We start from the raw sequence: 21,920 nt of genomic DNA, 5'->3' as shown, positions 1-21,920 counted from the left end.
ATAATTAACCCACCATTATGTTTCAAATCTTTCTACAGATGTTTGAAAATTTTGAGAAAAACAAATGTCTTATGTAACGATTAGATACATCTGTAGCTACAGCGGAAACAATAATGATAGCTTTGACAGATGTAAGAACGTATCAACAATGACAAGATATACACCTTGGGTGTGGGTGATCTCACAAGTTGTGGCTTTATATTGGACTATTATTCACTGGGATTATTATTTGGATGTTTAGTTCTACTTAACAAAATGCCTGTATTCCAAGCCAGGAATATGGCAGTTGTCCATTCGTTTGATTTTGCCATTTGAGTAGGGACTTTCCATTTTGAATTTTTCTTGGATTTCAGTATTTTACTTTTCATAGATATAGGAAGATGTGGTGTGAGTGCCAATGAGACAACTCTCCATCCAAATAACAATTTAAAAATTAAACCATTATAGGTTAAAGTACGGCCTTCAACACGGAGCCTTGGCTCACACCGAACAACAAGCTATAAAGGGCCCCAAAATTACTAGTGTAAAACCATTCAAACGGGAAAAGCTACACTACATTCTCTGAGAGTATACTCATTCTAGTATCTCATTGTAAAGTTTGTATGACCAAAACAAATACAACAGTGCACTTATAACATGGATGGCATTAGATAAATTATAACATAAGTTTTCTATAATTCAAATAAAAGCAATATCAAATTAAGAAAGATGACAAAAGATTGAACTCATTCAGTCTTACAAATGTACTGCTAGTTTAGAATTTCAAGACAAAATTATCTAATTTATCACAAAATATAACATGTAGCTTTGAGACTTATCAGTACTGTCACAGGACCAATTAGGTTAATATAATTAAGTAAAAATTGTAGATAACTGCAAGAAAGCAGAATCTTGCAACCATAAATGGGTTAACCTTTAGTTGACTTTTCTGTTTGTAATTGAAACGTTAATTGATATTGGTCTCACCTGTGTGTAATTGGACCGTTAATTGATATTGGTCTTACCTGTCTGACTGGGCTCTTTGTTAATTACTATTATAACAAACCAAGCCATAATTACATTTCCTCATCATAAAGATATTCAACATTGTCTATGGTAAACATTAATAATTCACATCACAATATATCCTTATAGGTAATGTAATGACCCATATATGACCTGGCTAGAAAGAATGGTTTCTATTTGGTTAATTGTTCACAAATATTCCATAATACATGCACTTGTATTTTTCTGAGGTTGTTCTCTCCAAGTGTTTGTTTCCAAAATATGATGCACACTCGAATGTTTTAAATAAGAAAAAAAAACACTTTCATAAAATACACGAATTATAAAAGATTTCAACTATAAAAAGCTTTTCCTATCATTAATTTCCAAACGCCAAAGTGCAGAACAATTCAAAAGAGCAAGTTTTTCGTAAAAAAGTCCAATCTACCAGAAAAAATATTTTCTTACAAAATGCATCCATATTTAACACATTTCAGTCAGAATTCCAGATTTTAATAGAACACAATAGTCAATGCATTTAAAATCAACAGATGCACTACAACTGAAGTATAATTTCTATGTATTCATTTGTTTATAAAATACTTAAGATCAATCCAAATCTAAATCAACAATCTCAAGTCGGTCAAAATATTTAAAAGGGTACAATACACAAATCCAATTTAACACACAATAAGTTTTAAAGCCTTATTAACACTAATTCTCTTGTCTGAATCATTTGAACTGATACACTATTATAACAAATAATCCTGCACTTATATAACAATTATTTAATGTCTTTTCAGACTTAAATGTTCATGCACTCTTTTAAAATCTCTTTAAATACCTATGATTCTAAATTTTTTTCAATCAACAGGTAAATATCCAATCCAAAGCCAGCACCTGTTTATTTATATTCACCTGGATGGAAAATTTAATTTATTTCCTACAAATTGTTCAGTTTATGAAGAAAAAGAATCAACAACTTGGTGTAAAGTGTTTGTTATGAAATTAAAAGTCTTAATTTAATTGTCAACATAGCGTGATCGTTAAATCAATTTATTCTTGATCTTTGACTCCATTCTAAACCACTTATAGACATATACCTGTCATAAAGTGTCAGAACTTCAGGGATAAAAGGAAACAGTTCTATCAATTACCCAACGTCAATGGTAGGATCTGGTAGGATCATATATGATTAAGTACTAAAATATCCCAAACTCTTAGAAACTGCCAGTAACATCAGTATTTGTCGAAGATTAACAGGCAAGGTCTCCATACGTTGGATTAAGAAATTATCAAATTTAAAAGACAACAATATAAATCTTCTGTCAAAACACATACTGTGAAGGCTTAAAGCATAAACATTCTTGACATAGTCCTTGAATTTTCATGAGAATTTTCTTGTGAAAATAAGGCCTTATAATGCATGCATATCAAATCTTATAATAAACAATAGACCTACTGAATGTCTAAAGATTTGCTGAATCATTATGTAATAAATTTTCTCATTAAATTAAAAAAAAACTAATTTAAATATATCAACAACAAACTGTGTAAACTGAGATAGCCTGCATGTAACGTTTTGTTAACACATCCTATTTATGGTACTTAATATATTTATTAAGTCCTTTTGATTGATTAATGGTATTTCAACAGCAAACCTATCATAGCAGCACAATTGCTTATTTATTCGCGCTATTCATGACTCTGCCTGTATGTATTTTTTTTAGGAAAAGAAAAGGAAAGGATAGGAGACTTTGTTCAGATAGAGATAACATTTTGACAAGGGATAGTTACAATATCTTTTCAAGAGTACCAAAGTTTATATTTCTTTCGAAAAAACTTTAAAATACAAAAATTTAGAGTGACGTATTTAAACCCTGCTGTGTTTACCGCTCCCATCATTACAGAATATACTTTATGTATGGTCAGATGTTTTGAACATAATATGCATTCGTACTATACATGCTTTTTCAATGGAAATTGTGATGTCATTCCCATGAGACACGGATATAAAGCTTTAAGGTTCACTCAAAATCTGTGTCCTTGCATGCATTCCCACTGTTATCTGTATGAACATTCACCCTGTTTCCAGGCCTAAATTAAAATATTGTTTGTTTCCCCAATCCCGACCCTGCCAAGCCAGGTGTGGGTAGGTAGGTAGGGAAATAATTTTATTTTTACCTAAAAGCTTGAACATTATCAGAGGATCCGGCATGCCTGAAAATTCAAAATGAATAAAATAATGTTTGACTTAGTTTTGACAATAAAATTTTATGAGTAGCACCAATTTAGCAGGGTCGGTCGGGATTGGGGAAACAAACAATATTTTATTTAGGCCCGTCCTCTCTATTTATTTATAGTACAGGTAGTACATGCAACACAACATAATTCTAAAGCTACCTGCCTTCCTCCTCCACCCCCAAAAAAGTCATCTTGCCATGACCTGATCAAAGAATCATGTACTCAAATAAAACTATGACACTTCAGTCTCGACCCCCATCCCCTTCAACCTTTTCCAACCCTACTAACCTCGCCGTGAACTGATCACAGAGTCTGTTTCTGTACATGTATCACAACTTTGGTCTCTGCTAGCAACAGAAGAAGCATTTGCACTAAAAAGAGAAACATATAAACTAGCTTTATTATCTTTAAATTTCTTACATTTGTTTAGATTGACAAAAAAAAATCAATATTTTTTGGGGAGAATATAAGACTACATTCTTTTTTCCTTCAAAAATTTATTTAGTGCACATGGTGATTGCTTTACACAGCATTAATTATTTTTTTTAATGAGCATATATATTTTTCAAAGGTAGTTGACCAGATGTGATCATATTTTGGCAGTATTTATTTTCAGATCAATTGTGTAGATATAAACTGTCTGCTGCAAAATAGTGCATACCTGTCAACTGACCCGTTTTCTGCGGGTGTGACCCGAGATTTTCACAATTCTGAGGGATCACCCGGGACACCCGCCGGGTCATTGAAATAACCCAGAAATTCCGAAAATGACCCGATTTCACCCGTATTTCTTAGCCTTGAGATTGATTTCATAAGTAATATTCCTTTGAAATACCGGCAAATTCGTAATTCTTCCATGAACAGGAAGTTCATCTAGCTATGTAAACTGTCAAAGTAAGTGACCCATTAAGTGCATGGCTTCATTTGACAGCTTTGGTATCAAACACACTGTTCATTAACACCAATTACCTAAGCTTAAGGTGTAAGTAAATTGCACTATAAACATAAACAAACATATTTCAACTAGTTACTCCCCCTTATTTGTCACCATTCAAAATTATTCCTTATATTTACGTTTTATGGGTGAAAAAGATTAAATCATAAGAAATATAAAATTCAAATACATATTGAAAAATAACTTTTCAATATTTTATACCTTTATACAATATTTAAAAAAAAGTTGAAAATTATTTTTTACATTTATACTTCCTTTTACTGTATTACTATATTTTATCATACTCTAATTTCCACTACAAAATAGAGAGATGATTTGTTTATAGGCAACATAGCTAGTATTCTTACACTTTCTAAAATTACAATAGAATATTAAATGGTAGTGGTTGATGATTACAAAAAGTAAGGGATACAAGACTGAGTTACACAAATTTATAAAAATCTGTAAGAGTGCAATGAAACAAAAATTAATAAGATTTAAAATGACTGAACCAAGTGAACATGCATTGATGTTTTGGTATCTTTGATATACATTGTAAGAAAATGTACCATAAATACTGAAATTCAGCTCGAAAAACTTCCTACGCTTTATGACCTGAGATTTGATTCTTCAATGCAGGTCATGACCTGCATTTTCATCGTCACAGGTTGACAGGTATGATAGTGCTGTAAGTGGCGTTTAACATCAAATACCAATCAATCAATCCATCTCATCATGTGCTAAGTAATGTCTGGACATATCATTTAGGTAAACTGTCATTCAATTTAACTTGCAATTTCAATTCATAGAATACTTATGTTAACCTTTTAATATTTTTCATAATTGCCTCTTTACTTTATGAACCATACTAATACTAATAGAACTATCTCAGTCCTACTTCGATAACCTTTTTATTCGATTAAGTTTTAAACTATTCTATAACTTTTTTATTTCATTATGTCATGTATGCGACACAAGAAAACATTCTAATCAATATTTATTTTTTAGACTATACAACAGTAAGATTTAATACTTGATATCTCCAAGTTCACAGGCACTCAGTTACTATAAGATGCAAAAATCACAAGAAAGCAGCAAATTATTCCATCTGAAGGAACTTACATAACTAAATATATTATTTTGATGCACTGAACAACTTTATAGTACAGCCTTTTTATTTCAGGTGCATCACTCATTTTAATTGGGTAAGAAATCAAATGAATCCTTTAGTGAGAAATTGAATAGCATGATTGATACGTTTCATTCAGTAAGGAGTACATATAGTTCACTATTAGCATTGATGTAAATATATACAGCAGCTCAGTTTTCAAATGAAAGTTGTTTTTTGGGAGCGGTTATCTAGGGTATGCTTTTTTTTAAACTGCATACATATTTTAATCCTATTCATCATAACAAAATGCTACTATAAATTCAAAATTATATGATAGCATATAATTTTGAGATGGAATTTTTGAACAGTGTACATGAATGCAAGATTAATTCACGATGTTATAGGAATTGCTGCATACAAATAATTATGAAATCTTAGCAAAATCTTTTGATTTTAAAGTATGTATATGTTCCAGACCATCTGAATTCTTTCATCTTTTCCTTATTGCCTAAACCTTGGTGTATCTGTTATCTTGCATTTGCTAAGATTCAATACAAATCACCTTTATACAGTGGATATTCATTGAAAGCGTAGCAATGTGTAGTAAGACCTGTCCCATACCATCCAGTGCCTGGAGTTGGGTTAAGGCATTTGAGGTACCATATGCATACAACTGTAAATATAAGTTCATCACAACATGTGTTGGGGAGAGACAGGCACATGTATCATGACTACTTACTGAAATGAGGGAGGTCTACTGTCACCTATACCTCCTACTCTCTCTGTAGGCGGATGTACATCACAACATGTGGTCAGGAGAGACTATGTATCATGACTACTTACTGAAATGAGGGAGGTCTACTGTCACCTATACCTCCTACTCTCTCTGTAGGCGGATGTACATCACAACATGTGGTGAGGAGAGACTATGTATCATGACTACTTACTGAAATGAGGGAGGTCTACTGTCACCTATACCTCCTACTCTCTCTGTAGGCGGATGTACATCTCCTGCTTGAGAATCTGTACATTGAGACTGGGAATCTGATGTGCTGCTTTCTGCTGGAACCAGCTACAAATACAAGAACAAATTTAAATACAAACTAAATTGTCTCTATAAAATCACTGATTCAAATAAGTATACTGAACCTAGATAAAATAATTTAAATCAAATATTGAGTTAAATTTAGTAAAGAAACATACAATGGCAATATGCCAATATTTTGACAAGTTATCTCCCTTTGTCCACACTGGTAATATTTACTTATCTCCCTTTGTCTATACTGGTAATATTTAGTACAACAAAAACTTTTTTTACTGTTTAGAAAAGTATCATAATATTGAAACTAATGACACATGTCTCCTATATTTTCAAATGAGGATATCATGCAATGTTTTAATTAACCAAGATTAACCTAGACTTACTTTGTGTAAAGGAATAGGAAACTTTTTTTCAAGTTAAATTCAATCAATGCAATCAAAAAACAAATATGAATTTATCGTCAATTGCAAATTTTCATATGGGGATTATTCTTGCATACAGTATATATATGTAAAAGTATAAAATATGTGAATAGAACCCTCGACAAGTTAGTAAATGCATAAGGAATATTGATGTGAAGGGTGCATCTATTGTTAGATGCACAGATTTAACCCACACAAAAAAACTTAATGCATCATAATCTTGAAAATGAAACTGAAAAATGTTTACAATTACAGAGATTTACAGAACTACTTTGGTTCAAGATACTTTGCACAGCCCCCAAAATGACCATGTCAATCTATGTCCCTTCTTCCTTTACCATTCCTGACAGATCACATATAACAAATCTAATCTAGTGACAAGCAGACCTTATAAACACAATCTATAATTGATTATTATCCCTTTCTATAACGATATTATATAACCAACCATAATATTTTATTTTGAGAGTTTGTCAATAAGTCTGGAATCATAGGCTCCATCTAATCAAATAATACTTTTATATCCTCTTATAGACTAAATGTATTCTATCAATATTAAACTTCTCTCTGCCTTTTATATCCTCTTATAGACTAAATGTATTCTATCAATATTAAACTTCTCTCTGCCTTTTATATCCTCTTATAGACTAAATGTATTCTATCAATATTAAACTTCTCTCTGCCTTTTATATCCTCTTAGACTAAATGTATTCTATCAATATTAAACTTCTCTCTGCCTTTTATATCCTCTTATAGACTAAATGTATTCTATCAATATTAAACTTCTCTCTGCCTTTTATATCCTCTTATAGACTAAATGTATTCTATCAATATTAAACTTCTCTCTGCCTTTTATATCCTCTTATAGACTAAATGTATTCTATCAATATTAAACTTCTCTCTGCCTTTTATATCCTCTTATAGACTAAATGTTTTCTATCAATATTAAACTTCTCTCTGCCTTTTATATCCTCTTATAGTCTAAATGTATTCTATCAATATTAAACTTCTCTCTGCCTTTTATATCCTCTTATAGACTAAATGTATTCTATCAATATTAAACTTCTCTCTGCCTTTTATATCCTCTTATAGACTAAATGTATTCTATCAATATTAAACTTCTCTCTGCCTTTTATATCCTCTTATAGACTAAATGTTTTCTATCAATATTAAACTTCTCTCTGCCTTTTATATCCTCTTAGACTAAATGTATTCTATCAATATTAAACTTCTCTCTGCCTTTTATATCCTCTTATAGACTAAATGTATTCTATCAATATTAAACTTCTCTCTGCCTTTTATATCCTCTTATAGACTAAATGTATTCTATCAATATTAAACTTCTCTCTGCCTTTTATATCCTCTTATAGACTAAATGTTTTCTATCAATATTAAACTTCTCTCTGCCTTTTATATCCTCTTATAGACTAAATATTTTCTATCAATATTAAACTTCTCTCTGCCTTTTATATCCTCTTATAGACTAAATGTATTCTATCAATATTAAACTTCTCTCTGCCTTTTATATCCTCTTATAGACTAAATGTATTCTATCAATATTAAACTTCTCTCTGCCTTTTATATCCTCTTATAGACTAAATGTATTCTATCAATATTAAACTACTCTCTGCCTTTTATATCCTCTTATAGACTAAATGTATTCTATCAATATTAAACTTCTCTCTGCCTTTTATATCCTCTTATAGACTAAATGTATTCTATCAATATTAAACTTCTCTCTGCCTTTTATATCCTCTTATAGACTAAATGTATTCTATCAATATTAAACTTCTCTCTGCCTTTTATATCCTCTTATAGACTAAATGTATTCTATCAATATTAAACTTCTCTCTGCCTTTTATATCCTCTTATAGACTAAATGTATTCTATCAATATTAAACTTCTCTCTGCCTTTTATATCCTCTTATAGACTAAATGTATTCTATCAATATTAAACTTCTCTCTGCCTTTTATATCCTCTTATAGACTAAATGTATTCTATCAATATTAAACTTCTCTCTGCCTTTTATATCCTCTTATAGACTAAATGTATTCTATCAATATTAAACTTCTCTCTGCCTTTTATATCCTCTTATAGACTAAATGTATTCTATCAATATTAAACTTCTCTCTGCCTTTTATATCCTCTTATAGACTAAATGTATTCTATCAATATTAAACTTCTCTCTGCCTTTTATATCCTCTTATAGACTAAATGTATTCTATCAATATCAAACTTCTCTCTGCCTTTTATATCCTCTTATAGACTAAATGTATTCTATCAAAATCAAACTTCTCTCTGCCTTTTATATCCTCTTATAGACTAAATGTATTCTATCAATATTAAACTTCTCTCTGCCTTTTATATCCTCTTATAGACTAAATGTATTCTATCAATATTAAACTTCTCTCTGCCTTTTATATCCTCTTATAGACTAAATGTATTCTATCAATATTAAACTTCTCTCTGCCTTTTATATCCTCTTATAGACTAAATGTATTCTATCAATATTAAACTTCTCTCTGCCTTTTATATCCTCTTATAGACTAAATGTATTCTATCAATATTAAACTTCTCTCTGCCTTTTATATCCTCTTATAGACTAAATGTATTCTATCAATATTAAACTTCTCTCTGCCTTTTATATCCTCTTATAGACTAAATGTATTCTATCAATATTAAACTTCTCTCTGCCTTTTATATCCTCTTATAGACTAAATGTATTCTATCAATATTAAACTTCTCTCTGCCTTTTATATCCTCTTATAGACTAAATGTATTCTATCAATATTAAACTTCTCTCTGCCTTTTATATCCTCTTATAGACTAAATGTATTCTATCAATATTAAACTTCTCTCTGCCTTTTATATCCTCTTATAGACTAAATGTATTCTATCAATATTAAACTTCTCTCTGCCTTTTATATCCTCTTATAGACTAAATGTATTCTATCAATATTAAACTTCTCTCTGCCTTTTATATCCTCTTATAGACTAAATGTATTCTATCAATATTAAACTTCTCTCTGCCTTTTATATCCTCTTATAGACTAAATGTATTCTATCAATATTAAACTTCTCTCTGCCTTTTATATCCTCTTATAGACTAAATGTATTCTATCAATATTAAACTTCTCTCTGCCTTTTATATCCTCTTATAGACTAAATGTATTCTATCAATATTAAACTTCTCTCTGCCTTTTATATCCTCTTATAGACTAAATGTATTCTATCAATATTAAACTTCTCTCTGCCTTTTATATCCTCTTATAGACTAAATGTATTCTATCACTATTAAACTTCTCTCTGCCTTTTATATCCTCTTATAGACTAAATGTATTCTATCAATATTAAACTTCTCTCTGCCTTTTTATCCTCTTATAGACTAAATGTTTTCTATCAATATTAAACTTCTCTCTGCCTTTTATATCCTCTTATAGACTAAATGTATTCTATCAATATCAAACTTCTCTCTGCCTTTTATATCCTCTTATAGACTAAATGTATTCTATCAATATTAAACTTCTCTCTGCCTTTTATATCCTCTTATAGACTAAATGTATTCTATCAATATTAAACTTCTCTCTGCCTTTTATATCCTCTTATAGACTAAATGTATTCTATCAATATTAAACTTCTCTCTGCCTTTTATATCCTCTTATAGACTAAATGTATTCTATCAATATTAAACTTCTCTCTGCCTTTTATATCCTCTTATAGACTAAATGTATTCTATCAATATTAAACTTCTCTCTGCCTTTTATATCCTCTTATAGACTAAATGTATTCTATCAATATTAAACTTCTCTCTGCCTTTTATATCCTCTTATAGACTAAATGTATTCTATCAATATTAAACTTCTCTCTGCCTTTTATATCCTCTTATAGACTAAATGTATTCTATCAATATTAAACTTCTCTCTGCCTTTTATATCCTCTTATAGACTAAATGTATTCTATCAAAATTAAACTTCTCTCTGCCTTTTATATCCTCTTATAGACTAAATGTATTCTATCAATATTAAACTTCTCTCTGCCTTTTATATCATCTTATAGACTAAATGTATTCTATCAATATTAAACTTCTCTCTGCCTTTTATATCCTCTTATAGACTAAATGTATTCTATCAATATTAAACTTCTCTCTGCCTTTTATATCCTCTTATAGACTAAATGTATTCTATCAATATTAAACTTCTCTCTGCCTTTTATATCCTCTTATAGACTAAATGTATTCTATCAATATTAAACTTCTCTCTGCCTTTTATATCCTCTTATAGACTAAATGTATTCTATCAATATTAAACTTCTCTCTGCCTTTTATATCCTCTTATAGACTAAATGTATTCTATCAATATTAAACTTCTCTCTGCCTTTTATATCCTCTTATAGACTAAATGTATTCTATCAAAATTAAACTTCTCTCTGCCTTTTATATCCTCTTATAGACTAAATGTATTCTATCAATATTAAACTTCTCTCTGCCTTTTATATCCTCTTATAGACTAAATGTATTCTATCAATATTAAACTTCTTTCTGCTTTGTAATGACGGGTTGAATGATTGTCTCTAAGTAATGTAGATGCTGACAGGTACTTTATGGTCATACTTTGTAATGACGGGTTGAATGATTGTCTCTAAGTAATGTAGATGCTGACAGGTACTTTATGGTCATACTTTGTAATGACGGGTTGAATGATTGTCTCTAAGTAATGTAGATGCTGACAGGTACTTTATGGTCATGCTTTGTAATGACGGGTTGAATGATTGTCTCTAAGTAATGTAGATGCTGACAGGTACTTTATGGTCATACTTTGTAATGACGGGTTGAATGTCTCTAAGTAATGTAGATGCTGACAGGTACTTTATGGTCATACTTTGTAATGACGGGTTGAATGATTGGCTCTAAGTAATGAAGATGCTGACAGGTACTTTATGGTCATACTTTGTAATGACGGGTTGATTGGCTCTAAGTAATGTAGATGCTGACAGGTACTTTATGGTCATACTTTGATGTATTGTAAATTCAGAATTTATTGGGTGCATTTATTATTGTTATTTCAACATGAAAAACAAAATGTGAGAATAATTATTGAATATATATAGGAAAAGCTGCATCCATATGTCATGTATGTTAGTGTCTGATTTTGAATGTGAGGTTTTAGTATTGTGGAACTCACCAAGTTCACAATAATATAAACCTTCAAATATTTTTTTTTAATTTACAGTACTTACAAATGTAATGGTCACACTTTAATGTATTCAGTAACTTTCAAATCGATGTTATACTCTGTTAACAACTGTTCTAAGCTAGACTTGTAAAGCTAGATTTGATATTGGACATTATTACCAAAACCTTGAGATCAATAAAATTGAGAATGGAAATGGGGAATGTGTCAAAGAGACAACAACCAGACCAAATAAAAAAACAACAGCAGAAGGTCACCAACAGGTCTTCAATGTAGCGAGAAATTCCCGCACCCAGAGGCGTCCTTCAGCTGGACCCTAAACAAATATATACTAGTCCAGTGATAATAAACGCCATACTAATTTCCAAATTGTACACAAGAAATTAAAATTAAAATAATACAAGAAGTTGAGGTAATTTTTTGTCAGGCTGTATTAACGTTTAGAGCATCCCAAAATAACCATTCTCATAGGCGTATTCAGGGGTTGGACCTGGATGGCTCAGTCCCCCCCCCCCCCACCCCCTTCTTTGTAGGGAAAAAATTTGGTTGATTATATAGGGAATCATTGAAGCGTGACTAGAGCGGGCCTCCCTTAGGTCAGTCAGCAGGCAAAAAGTTCTGGATCTGCCACTGATTCTTGACATTTTGTGCAGATTTTGTCTGATAGATTTTTTTCTTTTCAATAATTTCCTATTTCATGCTGGCCAGTTTTTATCAATAGATGAATCAGTAAAAGCCAGAGAGAACCATAACAGAAAAACTGACAATTCCAGTCAATTATGATTGGAGTAAAAAAAACTTCACAACCTCAGTGTTGACCGTATAGTGGTACATCCATTGAACTACTTGTACTTTAACCACTCAGTCTGAAGTTCTAAATCAAAGTAAGGCAATATCTAGATGTTTTGCATATATTTAATACTGATATTTGATAAATGAATGTCTTCTTGTGAACATGCAAAGAAGGTTATACCTGTAAATTACTTCACAAATTTTGAATTCAAGATGACAAAATGTGGCATATAATCCTTTCTTTCATACCAAAGACAGATAGTGAAACTCTACAGTATGGGCTAATAGGCAAAACAGCATAAAGCTATGTTTTTATTTATCAATATATATGCCTGAACTGGTTTTGAGAAAAACCTTTATCACTTTTGAAATATCATCTATCAATATTAGCTTTTATGTTTGATCTTTCAAAGCACTTTTCAAAAATTAATAGGAAGGCGTGTTATTGCAGTGAGAACAGGACCTTGCAGTACAATCGCTAACAATTATAAGGGTGGATTATACACCTTGAACAATGGCTGAATAACTTGATCAATATGATACGAATCTCATCTTCATACAAGTTTCTCACAAAACAAAATTGGTTTAGTATAAATATCTGTACAATTGGGACTGAAGAAGCTCAAGTTGATTACACACAACAAATGACTTAAACTAAGATTTAAAGTCACTTTTTACTTCAAAATCCAAAGCTTATTGTTAATATTTATCTTAAGAAACAAAACTTTTTGTTGATAATTCACTAGATGAGATCAGAAATCAATTAGCAAAACCAAATTAAATATGTTTTTCTTGTAAGTATTCATAACAAGTAGCAGGGGTATGATTGACAATGAGACACTGAATATTAAACATAAAAATACTAATAACAGAATTTAAGATTTAATCGAAAATATGCAAATTATCAAAACCACTCAAGACAATTGATCAAATATGACAACTATAACTTGGGGGTACATTTGGAGTTTGATGACCCTTAAATGACCACTATATCATGTATATACATTGTCTGTATTTTCAGAGTCATCAGGTGAAGACTGTTTACTGACCACTGACTGTATGTCACTGGGTACAGTCAGTGGGTAGTTGTCTCATTGACATATCCCTTAAATCTCTTTTGTTGATATAACTTTCAAATATGGTACTTTTCTATTCATCAAGATCTTTAAACCTAATGCATATGTCTAATAGCTTCAATACTTTCAAGATATGCAGGTCTTACTGACAACACCAGACAAACTCTTTAAAGTTTATTTCATTGCTGGACCAAGTGTTCAATACAATTTCAGCTTAATTTACTAACTTTGTTACTGGTAGAAACTGTGTTTTGTCTAGTAAATACTGGTTTTTGGTTGACAGAATTTCCAAAGATAAGGAGTTGGTTATGATTGGCAATTAGACCACTTTCCAACAGAGACTAAATGACATAGATAGATACAAATGTAAAAGAAGATGTTGTACAAGTGCCAATGAGACAACTCAGTAATGTTAGCAACTATAGGTCACTTTAAGGCTGTCAACTCATTTGCAAAACACATACTGCATCGCAAGCTATAAAAGCCTGGACATGACAGATGAAAATGTCCAGTGGTAAATATTCAATGCATTTTCACTAGTGTGTTAAGTGTGTCAATAAATAACACTTCATTTTCTAATGAATTAAAATGCTTGTTTTGAACCAGAAAACACAGTAAATAGGAAACACTTTCAAATACACATGTATGGGACTATCGGCAAATTGTTGTGAAGATAGCACTGATACGTCATAAACTGTTTACAAAAACTTAAAATCCTTTTAGCAAATTTTTGTAATTTTCTGAATGTCAAAAGAAGAGAAAATCATCAATAAGATTATATTGTATGAAACCCTCAAAGGGCACCTGCTAATCTGATTTATTATGTATAAAAAGTAAGTAATCTATCAATCATGTCTATCACAAATCTCTTTGATGTGAAGCTATCTTTAAAACAAAACACTCAACATGTTTACAATCCTCATTATAACTAAAAGATAAATGGCACAAATACTGTTCTGTTTTCTCTTCATACTTTTGCATTTGATGATTGTCTAAAATGTGTATTAACTTACAGAAAACAGCACAACAAATATTGGAGAGGATCTTTATAACTTTACAAATGTAGTTAGCAATGAGTCATGTATTCATCTACAAGTATTTCGCTTGGAACTGACCATTGCATTGGACTTTCTTTAGTTTCCCTAATATTATCAAAACTTTCTCTTCAACTTTACCAAAGTGGAAGCCAATATATTGCTCATGTTCCAATACAGAACTAACGTTTGTAACTTTTATACTAAAAAAAAAAAGTTTACCTCCAGCGGCAAATATTTCATGCATAATTTGAGCAAGAATAAGATTATATATAAAGTTTAGTACTCGGTATGAGCAGATTCTGCAAAGTTGGTCCACCAAATAAAGGAGAGAAAAAAGGGGGACAAATATCTCCAGATAAAGGAGAGAAACCAATATCTCCAGCATTGGTTTAACTGTTTAGTGACTTGTCAACATTAAATTCCTAATACTGAAATACACATTAAATTCCTAATACTGAAATAAACATTAAATTCCTAATACTGAAATAAATATTAAATTCCTAACACTGAAATAAACATTAAATTCCTAACACTGAAATAAACATTAAATTCCTAACACTGAAATAAACATTAAATTCCTAACACTGAAATAAACATTAAATTCCTAACACTGAAATAAACATTAAATTCCTAACACTGAAATAAATACAAGTACCAGTTGACAGTTAATTTTACATAGAAAGTATGGACAATTCATTTATTTGCTATGTTGGTAAAAAATTCCACTTATCAGACCCTTGGAATATGTTTTACTGTATGAAAGAAGGGATTAGTGTATTAAAGACTCACATGTGCTTGAACCTTGAAACAAATTAGAAACAACATTTTTAGATGTCAATAAGATACAAAATCGACCACAAAAGAGTTAAAAGCAAATTGACAATTGTGTTTGTAGACTGGAAGGATTGTGTAAATGGATATCAAACATGTTATATATCCAGATTGTAAAATTGAGAATGGAAATGGGGAATGTGTCAAAGAGACAACAACCATAGAACAGACAACAGCAGAAGGTCACCAATAGGTCTTCAATGCAGGGAGAAACTCCCGCACCCAGAGGTGTCCTTCAGCTGGTCCCTAAAACTGTGTCTATATGCCCTTCATTTAGACTGAAGACAGGGATAAGACATATATTTTCAAGGTCATTTTCACCTAATTATTTTAGTAAAAGAGGCAGATGTATGTTTATATGTATACCTTACTGGGTAGCTGACAAACGAGTAATCATAAATATATCATGTCCTAAGAAGTCTAATGTCAACTGTCCTTTCATCATTTTTAAACTTTAATTATGAACTTTTCAGCAAGTTTTAACTTTAAAAGATTTATTCTTGTAGAAAATACAAGAATTTCTGTTATACTACCTTTAAAGTACAGGTCTAAAAACAACAGGCAAAGGGAGCTATGTGAGCAAAACATATGATAACCAGATGCACCGCAGGGCACAGCTTTATACGACTACAGAGGTTGAACCCTGAACAGTTGGGGCAAGTATGAACACAACATTTAAGCTTGATACAGCTCTGAATTTGGATTGTGATTAAATAGTTGACACAACATAGGTTTCTGACACAGAATGAATGTGGTCTAAGAATTTAAACTTAAAAACTTAAAATTTTTAAATTGAACATTTACCTATTCTGGTCCAATATCCAAAATCTAAATACATGATTAGATTCAGCATATCATAGAACCCCAAAAATTCAATTTTTGATGAAATCAAATAATGTCCAATTTAAACCCTTTAGACCTCAATTTGGACTAATTTGATAACCAGGCCCAAATATCTAATTTTTGTTGAAATCAAACTAAGTTTAATTTTGGACCCTGATTTTGACCAACTGGAAAACTGTACCCATAATCGAAAATATAAGTACATGTTTAGATTCAGCATATCAAAGGACCCCAAGAATTCAAATTTTGTTAAAATCAAACTTAGTTTAATTTTGGACCCTTTGGACCTTAATGTGGACCAATTTGAAAAAGGGACCAAATATTAAGAATCTTAATACACGGTTAGTTTTGATTTTTTGATTTTGGCCCCTTTTGGCCCCTAATTCATAAAGTGTTGGGACCAAAACTCCTAAAATCAATCCCAACCTTCCTTTTATGGTCATTAACCTTGTGTTTAAATTTTATAGATTTCTATTTACTTATACTAAAGTTAGAGTGTGAAAACCAACTGTCTTTGGACGACGACAACGTCATACCAATAAAAGACCAACATTTTTTCAATTTTTGCAGTCGTATAATAAAAAAAAAAAAAAAGTGTACATTTAAACCAGTCATTTTGATATTTTGTAATAGAAAGACAAGAACTTGAACAAACATAACTTTATATTATTTGTACCCCATGCAATGTCCAAAAAAACAATCTAATTTGAGACAATGGTAAAGTTACAGATCTCCCTGCATGTAAATATACAGCAATTTATTACTTTTTTTATTTACAAAGGGACATAACTTGAGAACTGTGAAAGTGACAACATCCAAATTTAAACTTGATCTGTGTTTAGATGTAACAAGTGGTGTATAAGCCATGTACATGGCAAAACATTTGGTTGAGGTAAACTGAAGTAAGACAGCAAAAATGGCATTTTTTTTTTTTTTAAATGGACATTACCCAAGAACTGTGAAAGTGACTCCACTAAAACTTAAAATTCATGTCAGAGTTTGGTGGTTATAAGCATTGTGTAATAGTAACAATGCAAGGACAAACTAAAAGCCCCCTCTGCCGTGGAGGAAAATAGCTGTTCTTCAAACAATCCTGATAAAATTTCTGATTTCAAGAATCCACTTTGGCAGCAATGTTCTATTTCTGATTAGAACAAAGAAAATATGGAAATAAGTTTCAACAGGAATCTTCAAAGCAACGTAATTTTGCATGAGTAATCATTTCAGTTCATTTTCAAATATCATTTTTTCCTAATTAAGGGATATTGCATTGAAAATGGACCAGAGTCTGATACATATAAGAGGGTGGTAAAGAATAAAGGGTTATTTCGTTTTATTTTACATGTTTTTATGTTTTATTTTTCGTTTTTGCATGTTTGGTCCAACATTGGTGCTTCCTGTTTCCCTGTTAGTACACTACGATTACTCTCATTGTCCAGCATTTTATTTACCAGGTGCTCCACAGGGTGCAGCTTTATACAACAGCAGATGTTGAAACCTGAACAGTTGGGGCAAGTATGGACACAACATTCAAGCATGATACAGCTCTGAATTTGGATTGAGATAAAAAAAAAAAATGACATTTTATGGGTTACTAAACCAAAACAAATGTCAAGATCTTACAAATCTATTGCTCAATATTATGCAATTGAAGATTTCTTCTTCAAACTTTTAAAATATTTGGAATTGGAAAAATTTGGGGGAAAAAATTTGAAAACTACTACCACATCCCTTTTTTTTTGCAATTACTTTATATATAATTTACAAGTAGTGGAAGGGAGGTAGATCCAAACATATCCAACATTGTATGTTAAATGTTTATGAATTAAATCCCTTTCACTACTTTTTATTTGTCTTACAGTAATTGTCCATTGACCAGAAAAACCTAGTTTTCCCCTTTTTACCCCAAATTCCAAAACAATTTAGGCAAAACCTCTCCCACATCCCCTGAGTCAAGAGTAACAATCCCTTCATGGTATGGAAACTTGTGGTATAATTTCAAAGAGATTTATACACTTAAACACAAGTTATTTTTTGAAAACTAAAAAAATGCTTATTTTGGGCCCCCTTTTTGGCCCCTAAATCCTAAACTATTTGAACCATAATACTCAAAATCAATCCCAACCTTCCTTAAGTGGTATTGAACATTCTGGTATAAATTTATAGAGATCCATTCACAAAATCTTAAGTCATTGTCTGAACACTAAATGGGTCTTTGGACGACAATGCAGACAACATGATAGCATTAAACGACGCAAAAAAATGTTTGAGGTCGAATAAAATAAAATAAAAAGTAAACAGGGGCTAAATTCAAAGTCAGTCCAGAGATTGTTTGAAAGTATGTGTTCCCTGGAATATCAATTGCTATTAAATTACAATGAATATTTTTTTTCTCTCTTCAAATTATAAGATGCAACTACTGGACAGTCTTCGTATCAATAAACCATGATTATTTAATCTAAATAAATGGCTGAGAAAAAAAAATTGAGTACTTTTCCTTCATATTAAAGATTATGCTTCTTGTGTTTCGTTCATCTCAATTTTCATTTGCCATGCAACTTTTTGTGATTTTTATTACAGGTGTTTACAATTTCAGATCCCCCCTTTACCACCCTCATTTAATCTGTTCAAAGCATGATTGAGTATATATGAGTAGTTCTTTCCAAGTATTTCTTTCTAGAAAAATATCCAAAACAAAAGAAAATTAGGGCAGTAGGGTTTCAATGATATTTTAAGCATTTTTGAATCATTCAGATGCAAAATCAAATCACACACATGAAACATAAAACAATGTGGTTCTGACAATTTTTTGCTTAAAACCTGTGTTTCTACCTTTTATCATGATAATGTGATCAAATCATATTTAAATAAATATTTCTGAACATGCTGAAGGATTAATATTGTTGACTAAATAAATTAGATGCAAATTATTTCTTTGCCTCTCTTGTGAATACATGTAGGTAAGTTTCAGCTGTCAGACAACTAGTTAACCTTGAGCCTAAATTAATATACTGTTTGTTTCCCCAATCCCGACCCTGCCAAGCCAGGTGTGGGTAGGTAGGTAGGGAAGTAATTTTATTTTTTTCAAAAAGCTTGAACATTAGCGGACTATCCAGCAAGCCTGAAAATCCAAAATGAATAAAATAATATTTGACTTAGTTTTGACAATAAAATTTTATGAGTAGCACCATTTTTGCAGGGTCGGTCTGGATTGGGGAAAACAAACAATATTTTAATTTAGGCCTTGATTGTAATGAGTGGGTATTAAAGTAGGGGATGTCTTGATAATACTTGTTCATCATGTCACTTTTACGACTGGAAATGTGTGGCTGTTATGATAAGGTCCAATCAATAAGACACAAACACTAACATTTTTTCCAAATTACAAATGTATGCTAAAATGACAAACCCATGTTATACATGTATATAAAAAAAGAAGGTGTGGTATTATTGTCAATGAGACAACTCTCCATTTGTAAGAGACCACATTGACACAGAAACTAACAGCTTTAGGTCACTGTACAGCCTTCAACAATGAGCATAGTCAGCTATAAAAGGCCCCGAAATGACAATGTAAACCAATTCAAAAACTTTGCATTCCCCAAATCAATCTGGTATGAGATAAGCAAAACTGCACCAGAATATAATTTAAAGGACTTGTACATAAAAATATAAATTTTAGCTTTTAAGAGATGATATTTTATACAACTTAAAAGTTATTTATGAGGTACAATTAAATCATCATTTCCATAAAGTTTCAAAACATTAAGCCTTGTAGTTTCATTACATGGCAATTAATTTTAAATATTTAAATGAATACCCAAGGATAATATGCCCAAGTTAGGTAACAATATTAATCATGTTAATTGGCCAAGTACTTTCATAGAAGAAAATATTGGAAAGTTATATAATTAATGCAGTATTAAAGATAAATGATGATGATAGCAGACACTGGCTAAAAAATAACTAAAGACACAATCAAAAAGTGTTGTTTTTAGTTCAATCTTCAGACTTTTGAAAAACCATGGTTTTATACATTTAAATGTTTCATTTTCATGTAAACTTAAATACTTGTATCATATATTCTGTACATACCCAAGAAACAACTCGGCCATTAAAACATGGCAACTTTGCTTCATCATCAACAATTTCTTCTTTCACAACACTGAAATTATAAATTTGTCATTCATATTTTTCATGTATACAAGAATCATAACATTTGGTTGAAGCAAACTTAAGTTCAAGGGAATGGAATTGAAAATTTGGCTACTTTGCCATTTGTAAAGAGGCATTCCTTCAGAAAGGTGAAAGCGATGCCACCCAAATATTCCAATTTCAAATTTAATCTGTGTTTTATTGTATTAAATAATCATTGTTAATTGTATGCATCTGTTAAGATTAACTTAGGTTTTAGATTGTCTGGCCCCTTGGTATAATTTACATTTTGTACATGTGAGTACACAACTTCTCAATCAAACATTTTTTAATATTTTTCATGCAACAATCCCTTTTCATTGTGATGTCAGGCATTTCTCCTGTGACAATGATTTTCTTAACAAAGTGATCTACCAAGTACAACTTGTGTAATGTCAGATCTCCCCCTGATCAAATCGGGATCTGTTTTATTTGACACCTAAATTAATTATTTCAGAAAAAATATTTTTAGATGCCAAAGACATTAAATCTGTGCATATTTCACTTTTTCTAGAGGCGCTGTATTGACCAGGTGTCATTTGACTTGTACTCTATACCCATGCCTGCCATGCCTTAGCAATAAGGGTTAGACTCACACATTTTAATGCTTATTTGATTATACAATCTTGGCTAAATCTCAGGCATTTGCTTCATGAAAACTTGGCAGTACTGAATCCCCAGTATTCGATGGGGTCTTACATTTTTTTGTAGTTGCTTTTCTTTTGTTTTCTTAGTTGAGTTTTTTATAATCTTGTATGTTTTTTGTGTGGGTTTCATTGGGGTCTAATTAAGGGTGACGTGGGATTGCTGATTTTTTGTCAAATTATTGTGTCGTGAAAATGGTAGATGAGGTCTAGCAGACCCAGGAAATGACAAAAATATGAGAATTGCTTACATGCTTAAAGTGTAAGAGGGATACGAGAATCTAACAAAACAATGAGTGGGATCTGGGATCGGACCCCCCCCCCCCCCCCCCATGAGACCATCGTCAGCACAATGTCAGTTTTTCAAAAAAATGTTAAAATGAGTATGAGTTAGAATATCCCTTTGACATCTTTTGCCTTTATTTTCCAATATAAACGACCATGATGACAATGAATTGGTAAATTATTTTTTTCCCCCAATAGTCTACTGGTTGTTTTACTCATTCTGCAAAAGTGACAGTATCAATTAATATTCTGAAAATCTGAATTAAAAATTATTGCGGGTACCTACATCTT

General features: G+C 31.0%; 1 protein-coding gene across 9 annotated transcripts in view; it reads right to left on the bottom strand.

Moving 5' to 3' along the window:
• LOC134693828 (segment polarity protein dishevelled homolog DVL-3-like) overlaps positions 1–21,920 on the bottom strand; it is a 46,178-nt gene that overhangs the window by 23,601 nt on the left and 657 nt on the right. For 8 of the 9 annotated variants that reach the window (XM_063554746.1, XM_063554744.1, XM_063554745.1 and 5 more), the window contains exons 2-4: positions 20,602–20,671; positions 6,221–6,345; positions 3,517–3,599 (exon numbers count right to left, since the gene is read on the bottom strand). In XM_063554746.1, coding sequence (XP_063410816.1) covers positions 3,517–3,599; positions 6,221–6,345; positions 20,602–20,671 — 278 coding nt within the window. Of the gene's footprint in view, positions 1–1,004; positions 1,148–3,516; positions 3,600–6,220; positions 6,346–20,601; positions 20,672–21,920 lie in introns of those variants that run through there. The other variant, XM_063554752.1, reaches the window with a different exon arrangement.

The sequence above is a fragment of the Mytilus trossulus genome, chromosome 12, assembly GCF_036588685.1.
Source record: "Mytilus trossulus isolate FHL-02 chromosome 12, PNRI_Mtr1.1.1.hap1, whole genome shotgun sequence".
Taxonomy (NCBI): Eukaryota; Metazoa; Mollusca; class Bivalvia; order Mytilida; family Mytilidae; genus Mytilus; species Mytilus trossulus.
Note: the sequence above shows the minus strand (reverse complement) of the source record. Positions and strands in the feature narration are given on the sequence as shown.